Here is a 9,170-nt window from a genome sequence, read left to right on the forward strand (position 1 = left end):
TATGGATAAGCGACTTTGAAGATCAAGCCTTACTTATGGGTTGGAGTGCGTTACAATAGCTTATCTTCGCCAAAAAGTCACTTAAAAATGTCGCTAAGATGTTTATATTGAGCGAAAAGGGATTAAATTCGTGGAATGTATTAAAGGAGTCTTTGCTAAATGAGTTCAAGTCGAGAGTAAGCAGCAAACAAATACATATGCAACTAGGAGAGAGCAAACGACGTGCAATCTAAATGTGCAAGAATACTTTTATCGCATGAAAGATATTGCATCCCGAGGAAATGTTGAGGAAGAAGCTCTTATTCAATATGTGATCGACGGTATCGACGAACTTTCTTTAAATAAATCAATTCTGTGTGGTGCTAAAAACATGAACGAATTCAAATAAAAATTGAAGGACTACCAAACAATAAGTGCAAAATCGAAAGATCTGGAAGGAAGTGTAAAAGACAAAAACGCTTTTGCAGCAAAAAGTGGTTCAAAAGGTGGCAAAAAAGAAGTCGTTTGCTACAACTGTGGTGAAAAGGGACATATTTCTGGTGGCTGCAGCAACAAAGAAAAAAGAAGAACAAGTGCAACAAATTTGGACACATTTCCAAGAATTATCCACAAAGTGAAAAGGCAGTCGAAGAAAGCAAGCCCAACGCCCGAGTTTTAAGTGAGCACAGTGACATGACGAGCAAAGCAGTTTTAATTCAAAATCAGAATTGCGTGGCGCTGTTTGATACGGGCAGCAAGTTCTACATTTTGCGCGAAGACTTATACAAGCAGTTAGCTTTGCCAAGGTTGAAAGAGTGCAGTGTATATCTAATTGGATTTGGAAAAGATCGCAATGACAATAAGATCAAGCCGATTGGACAGTGTAAGCAAGCAGTATCGATTGACAATGTTCGATAAGGGATGTGGAAAAAATTATGATATCATCTAAATACACTAAACAGTGTTTATTGAGCAACGGTCGACGGATATTATTCATGCACCTTTGAAAAGAAGCGGGTGCATTTCTAAGGCCAAATTGCATTCGAAGGTATTCGTTATAACCGCTTTTGGTTGAAAATGCTGTTTTAGATATTGATTCAATATTCTGATATTGATTTCTATTAGATGAAATCCCTTTGCCAAATCGATAGTTGTAAAATATTGGCATTTACCTAGTTTACAAGGATTTCGTTTGTGTTTGGTATTGGATATCTGTCGGGAATAGTTATTTCATTGACCTTAATCAATTACTACTCTTATCCTAATTTTACCAGAAGCATAAGGTTTTTGGGTACTACCCAGGTAGGGCTATTGTATGGTGAATTACTTTCCTTAATTAATCCTTGATTAGGCATTTCCTGCACTTGGTTATCAACTTCAATTTCAAGCGCTTGAGCAAGTGGGTACTGTTTTTAAATTGGAGAGTTATGTGTTGTATTTAGTACGTGTTTAATGGTACTTGTAAATGTAAGATTGTCTCCTTCATATCGAAGATTTTTAAATTTATTTAATAAACCTTGTAACCTTAACAATCCAAAATCTATATTTTTTTTGATTCCTAAGGTGATTTTTTATTTGGTTCTCATGCCTTTGGATATAAAAATGTTGTTTTTATACCCCTGCAGAGGGTATTATAATTTCAGTCAGAAGTTTGCAACGCAGTGAAGGAGACGTTTCCGACCCTATAAAGTATATATATTCTTGATCAGCATCACTAGTAGAGTCGATCTAGCCATGTCCGTCTGTCCGTCCGTCTGTCCGTCTGTCCGTCCGTTTATATGCAAACTAGTCTCTCAGTTTTAAAGCTATCTGCATGAAACTTTCCCAAAAGTTGTCTTTCTATTGCAGGTAGTATATAAATCGGAACGAGCCGGATCGGACGACTATAGCATATAGCTCCCATTGGAACAATCGGAAAAATAAATGAAAAAAAATTATAACTTTGCTGTTTTTTAATTTTTTGTTTAGTTCTTCGACATATAGTAATGGTAAAATATTTCCGATTTACGGTTTAAATTTAATCAAAATCGGACGACTAAAGCATATAGCACCCATAGGAACAATCGGAAAAATAAATGAAAAAAAATTATAACTTTGCTGTTTTTTAATTTTTTGTTTAGTTCTTCGAGATATAGTAATGGTTTAATATTTCAGAATTACGGTTTTAATTTCATCAAAATCGGACGACTATAGCATATAGCTCCCATAGGAACAATCGGAAAAATAAATGAAAAAAAATTATAACTTTTCTGTTTTTTAATTTTTTGTTTAGTTCTTCGACATTTAGCAATGTTTAATTATTTCAGAATTATGGTATAAATTTTATCAAAATCGGACGTCTATAGCATATAGCTCCCATAGAAATAATAAAAATATATAAAATAACTATCTAATAATTGAGCTGCAAATCATCATAGTTTCAATGTTTTTTTTTAGCACATACTCAAGTAAATCATAATTTAAATGTTTTCAAAAGTATTTAATTAATGCAATAGCTGCAAGGGTATATGAACTTCGGCTTGCCGAAGTTTGCTTTCCTTCTTGTTTTTTCTGATTTTGAAGTTATTAATTTGAATGTTTTATCAAAAAGGGTAACTGTGTTATTTTTGTAATTTATAATTGATTGTGCATTGTTCAACAATTTTCTGGCAATTATTATATCATAACTATTAGAAAAATTGTGTACATAAAATTGTTAATTTGTTTTAAAATTACTATTGCTGGGTTACATAATTAAGTTGAATAGGAAGACAAAATATATTTTTATTGATAATATTATTGTGGATCCTGTGTCTATAAGGCAATTGTATGTGCAACATATGTATGTTATTTCTATGCATTGGTGTTGTCCGGGGATTTAAACCGAAAATTTTCGTTTGGTTCTGAGCAATTTTGATTTTGTTCATCTTTATTTTGGGTGGATTGTACCTGTTGTTGCCCCTCATTAATCAACCCATGGTATTGATTGTGGTCATAATACTGTTGTTCATAATAATTAAGTTGTATTTCTTCGTATTCGTATGCGTCTTAAAATCTCGATTCGTCAGTAGACATTTTGGTTTGTTCACTGACCCATGGTCTTAGTCGTTTGGTAACCGGGAAGTTTGAATTTGTGTGATTTAGAATTCGGATTAGTATTTGAGTTTTTATTACGGTTTTCTGGATTTTTATTTAATTCAAAATTAACACGTTCTTAATTTATTCCCTCATTTTGTGCAATAGTAATTAACCATCTTAAGTCTGTAATATAATTTTAAACCAAAATAGTGAATAATTGTATTGGTAATTTTCTGATCAATATTTTTATGGAATCTTTAATCGCCTGAATATAAATAAGAAAATCTGGCTGGTTACCTTCCAGATGCAATTTCAAAATCAGAACTTGACGTCGTCTTTCTTCTTCTTCGCAGAATGTTCTCAGATTTCCTTTGTAATGTGTTTCCCTGAAGTTCTCCAGTAGAAGTTCCATGTTTAGGGCTTAAATTCTGCAACTAGTCTCGATCTAAGGGCCAATCTTCAATGTTCGGAAAGCCCAATGATCGTGTTACGTGTCCGTCCAAGTTTCTTTCGATGGCTCCCAGAAGAAACCTATGTTGTCGCACATCATAAGTTTGGTAGAGTGAAATTACAGAGCCCACTCTGCTGACGAAGGTGTAGAGAGTTTCTGGATCCCCCTTAAATTGCATGATGTCTTTTAGCTGCCGACGAGCTTCAGCAAGGTTGTTGTCACTTAGCGCAACGATTTGTGGTGCGGCGATAACTGGTTGTGCCATTGTTATAGTAATTTATTTTTTTTGTTATAGTAAAATACAATTTTTTTTAACTGTTAGGTGCCTTTGGACTTATTGGTTTTTTGGATTTTATTCTTATTCTTTCTCTTTTTGTTGGACAACCGAATTGGAATTATAATCCAAGTTAAAGGGTTTTGAAATGTGTTGCGTAATTATTATTCGAGAATTGAATAATAAAATATTATTTATTTACCACTCGAGGTTCTTTTTTTCGGATACTTTTTGTATCGTACCGACTGCGTCAGCTGAGTCGAACTAATGTCCCATCAGTTGACTAAGGACAACGCCAAGGGGAATAAATAAACGAAGAATTATTTTTACGTCTTTATACGATTGATCTCAGCCTAAGACTAAATTTTTGTGACAAAAATTATACTTGTGCTGCCCTTTGTTTACATAAGCTTGGGAGCGAGATCGCACGCTTGGGATATTGATTGAACATTATAATTTGAGAGTAAGAGTGCCGCTCAGGAAGCGGGAATCAGTCATTTCAAGACTTGTTTAAGTTATTGAGGAGCAGCATCGGCATCTCCGGATATGGATTGCTTACGTTGGTGCAGCGTGAGATCGCCTACACTGCAGATTCTTGTTTCTTGGTACTTAACTGAATATGTGAATATGTCACTATATATTTGTGGGAGTGAGATTGCATTATTCCCCGAATCCCTCCCATAAAACCCTTGCATTCGTATGACATGAAGCCCTAGACAACGAGAGAAGCAGCTAAAACTAAGAAGACGAGTAGATGGTCAAAAGACGAATTTCAAGAAGACGAACGTTCCAGGAAGACGAGCCGATGGAAAAGAAGACGACGATCACTACAACGAGATGTGACGACGAGGTGACGAGCAGAACAACATATCGAGAGGACGAGCAAAAGTTGCTGACGAGATCGAGTTGAGTAAAGACGACGTGTGACGACGAGACGACGGTTAAATCAAACACAAAGATTCAGATTTCTTACTATGTTAATTAATATTAATAATCAAACTTTTAAATAATAACCTATTTAATAAATAAAAACCCCACGTTTGGGTGCTCGCCGGGAAGTATCCGAGGAAAGCTGAAGGTGAAAGTGAAAAGTGACTAAAGACGACTGTGAAAATAACATTTTTTTTCTAAACTATGGCTTGCCTAAACGATCTGATTTCCAATACGCTGAAAGTGCATCGAAAGAAAGCATTTGCGCACTTCACAAATTCATATTCGAAGGAGAAGGAGACAGAAACAATCGCAAACGTTTACGTGAATTTGCTGGCTTTCAGTATGACGAAAATGACGCAGTTTATAAATCCAAATGTGTATACATACACGCGAAATTGAAAGACAAAGATTTGATATCAATATGCGCAGTTTTGGGAATTAACTACGACGTAGAAAATTTGCAGCTGCACATTTTTCGCAATCTGCAGTTTGGCAAACTTCTCTTTTTCAACGAAGTGGACGATTCAGAGAACGAGGAAACCGACGAAGAGAAGGAAAATGACGAAGACAGCCAAAATGATGATGAAATTAGAAGTGTAATTTCAACAGGAGTAGAAATACCTTCTACAGGCGAAAGGAAGAGAAAGTCAAATTCGCAACGAATCAAGGAAGTTGATATGTCGCGTTTTTCTCTAAGATTTCGAGACATAGAAGAGTCAATTAAACATTTTGATGGGAGTGATGAAATTTCAGTTGAGGTATGGATAAGCGACTTTGAAGATCAAGCCTTACTTATGGGTTGGAATGCGCTACAAAAGCTTATCTTCGGCAAAAAGTCACTTAAAGGTGTCGCTAAGATGTTTATATTGAGAGAGGTATTAAATTCGTGGAATGTATTAAAGGAGTCTTTGCTAAATGAGTTCAAGTCGAGAGTAAGCAGCAAACAAATACATATGCAACTAGGAGAGAGCAAACGACGTGCAAACGAAAATGTGCAAGAATACTTTTATCGCATGAAAGATATTGCATCCCGAGGAAATGTTGAGGAAGAAGCTCTTATTCAATATGTGATCGACGGTATCGACGAACTTTCTTTAAATAAATCAATTCTGTATGGTGCTAAAAACATGAACGAATTCAAGTACAAATTGAAGGACTACCAAACAATAAGTGCAAGATCGAAAGTTCTGGAAGGAAGTGTGAAAGACAAAAACGCTTTTGCAGCAAAAAGTGGTTCAAAAGGTGGCGAAAAAGAAGTCGTTTGCTACAACTGTGGTGAAAAGGGACATATTTCTGGTGGCTGCAGTAACAAAGAAAAAGGAAGAAAGTATTTTAAGTGCAACAAATTTGGACACATTTACAAGAATTGTCCACAAGGTGAAAAGGCAGTCGAAGAAAGCAAGCCCAACGCGCGAGTTTTAAGTGAGCACAGTGACATGACGAGCAAAGCAGTTTCAATTCAAAATCAGAATTGCGTGGCGCTGTTTTATGCGGGCAGCAAGTTCTACATTTTGCGCGAAGACTTATACAAGCAGTTAGGTTTGCCAAGGTTGAAAGAGTGCAGTGTATATCTAATTGGATTTGGAAAAGATCGCAATGCCAATAAGATCAAGCCGATTGGACAGTGTAAGCAAGCAGTATCGATTGACAACAGTGTTTATGACTTGAACTTCTTCATAGTTCCGTGTGATTTTATGGACACTCGTTTGATAATAGGGGAAGAACTGTGCTTGCAAGCAGAAGATTCGTTCAGTCCAAATGGTTTGCGTGTGCGAAAGTTGTACAATCTTGACGAATATGAATTGGAATCCAATTTAATGCAAACCGAAGCAGTGCTTGACAACGAAGAACTCGATATTAATCAATCAGCCAGTGAGTATGCAAGGAAAGAGGTGCGTGAACTTATAGCGAAGTACATTCCTAAACCATCAAAGTCAACAAACATTGAAATGAAAATAATTTTAAACGACGAAACCCCAATTTTTTCGCGTCCGCGTAGATTTGCATTCGCTGAAACGAAAGTAATTGACGATCAGATCGAGCAGTGGCTCTCAAACAGAGTAATCGAAGAGTCCGACTCTGAATTTACAAGCCCGGTAGTGCTGGCTAAGAAAAACGACGGTTCCCAACGACTTTGTGTGGATTTCAGGCGTCTCAACAAGGTAATAATAAAAGACCATTTACCGTTGCCCCTGATTGACGACCAGCTTGATCGCTTACAAGAGGCTATGATGTTCAGCACGATTGACTTGAGGAATGGCTTTTTTCATGTGCCAGTAGCCGATTCCAGCAAGAAGTACACCTCATTCCTCGCAGAGGAATCGCTCTCCCTTACGTTGACGATATCATTATACCAGCAAAGGACGAAAAGGAGGCTGTATCGAACCTCAAAGAAGTAATAGGAACTTGCAGCAACTATGGGCTAGAACTCAACCTAAAAAATCTACTTTTCCTGCAGACCCGTATTCAGTTTTTACACAGAATCTCAAGTAGCTAGAGAGTTTTCTGGGTCTTATCGGATACCTTAGAAAGTTTATCTACAACTATGCTCTTATTTCGAAACCCTTGACTGATCTGACTAAAAATAAAACAAATTTCGTAATTGGTCCAGAAGAAGAGAATGCGATTGAATCCTTAAAAAAGTATTTGACTTCCACCCCTGTTTTGGCAATTTACAACCCGAAGTATGACACCGAGGTACATACTGATGCATCAATCGATGGATTTGGCGCCGTGCCTTTGCAAAAATCACCAGATGACGGCGAATTTCACCCTGTCTACTTCATGAGTAGAAAAACAACGGTTGCTCAGCGAAAATATTCAAGCTACGAATTAAAGGTGTTAGCGATTATCGAGGCCATAACAAAGTTCAGAGTGTATCTCCATGGCATTCCATTTAAGATAATCACAGATTGCAATGCATTCGCGAAGACGCTAGACAAGCAAAGCCTGTGCACTAGGGTTACACGCTGGGTACTTTTGCTCCAAGAGTACGACTACAAAGTTGAACACCGTTCAGGTTCACGTATGAAGCACGTTGATGCCCTTTCTAGTCACCCAATAATGGCGATCGCTGACGATTCCATTGCCCTTGGTTTCAAGCAAGCGCAAGAAAAAGATGAACACCTGAAAGCGATTATTAAAATCTTAGAAGACTCCAACTCACCATATGAAGACTATTTTCTGAAGACCGGTGTCCTGTACAAACTTTTCAAGGACTTAGAACTAATTGTAGTTCCGAAGGACATGCAGAAGCAGATCATTGGTAGAGCACATGACCGAGGACACTTTGCTATTAAAAAAACGAAGGTGCTGATTTGCAACGATTATTTTATCTAAAAAATTGACGAAAAAATACAGAAGTTCATCGACTGCTGCATTCCGTGCATTTTGACCAACCGCAAGCGTGGCAAACAGGAGGGTTGGTTACATCCATTGCACAAAGAGGATTTCCCGCTGACTCCACAAGCAAAAATTACAAGCACATTCGCGCCGTAATCGACTCCTTTACGAAATTCTGTTGGCTTTACCCAACCAAGTCAACCACTGCCAGCGAAGTCATAGCCAAACTACGAGGCCAAAGTTATATATTTGGTAACCCAGCTTGTATTATATCGGACCGAGGCTCAGCTTTTACCGCGAAAGACTATCTTCAGTATTGCGAAGACGAAGGCATAAAGGTGGTGAAATGAACGACAGGCCTACCACGTGTTAACGGACAAGTGGAAAGACTGAATGCCATCATTATTTCAGTTCTATCCAAACTGAGTGTGGATGATCCCACAAAGTGGTACAGACACGTCGATCGAGTTCAACAAGCCATTAACTCCACTTTTTCGAGAAGCATGAGGTTCTAATTGGAGTCAAAATGAGAAACAAAGAAGACCAGAAGCTTCAAGAAATTATCAACAACGAGTCCATAGCCTTGTTTCAGAACACGCCCAACGACCTTCGACTCAAGGCAAAAAGACAACTTTTGAAAATCCAAACCGAAAACAAGAAGACCTACAACTTGCGACGTTAACCGGCAAAGACTTATAAGGTTGGTGAACTAGTAGCCATAAAACGAACAAAGTTTGGCTCAAACTAAAACCGAAGTATTTGGGTCCTAACGAAATAACCAAAGTGAAGCACAATAATGCCTATGATGTCCAAATAGTCGGCAACTCAGATGGACCACAAATTTCTTCAACCTGTGCAGAGTACCTTAAGCCGTGGCCCACCCTCCACCCACCCACCACTGCGAAACATTCGAGGCGAATGTTTATTCAGAATAGCCGAATGTGGGAGTGAGATTGCATTATTCCCCGAATCCCTCCCATAAAACCCCAGCATTCGTATGACATGACGCCCTAGACAACGAGAGAAGCAGCTAAAACTGAGAAGACGAGTAGATGGTCAAAAGACGAATTCCAAGAAGACGAGCGTTCCAGGAAGACGAGCCGATGGAAAAGAAGACGACGATCACTACAACGA

At 37.8% G+C, this 9,170-nt stretch overlaps 1 protein-coding gene across 1 annotated transcript; it reads left to right on the forward strand.

The window, feature by feature from the left end:
* The first annotated feature begins 672 nt into the window (after nucleotides 1-672).
* LOC128264252 (uncharacterized) lies at nucleotides 673-7,093 on the forward strand. The gene is made up of 2 exons (XM_052999663.1): nucleotides 673-862; nucleotides 5,124-7,093. The coding sequence occupies exons 1-2, from the start codon at nucleotides 673-675 to the stop codon at nucleotides 7,091-7,093; spliced, it is 2,160 nt and encodes a 719-aa protein (XP_052855623.1).
* The last annotated feature ends 2,077 nt before the right edge of the window (nucleotides 7,094-9,170 follow it).

This window comes from Drosophila gunungcola, unplaced genomic scaffold (genome assembly GCF_025200985.1).
Source record: "Drosophila gunungcola strain Sukarami unplaced genomic scaffold, Dgunungcola_SK_2 000062F, whole genome shotgun sequence".
In the NCBI taxonomy this organism is placed as follows: Eukaryota; Metazoa; Arthropoda; class Insecta; order Diptera; family Drosophilidae; genus Drosophila; species Drosophila gunungcola.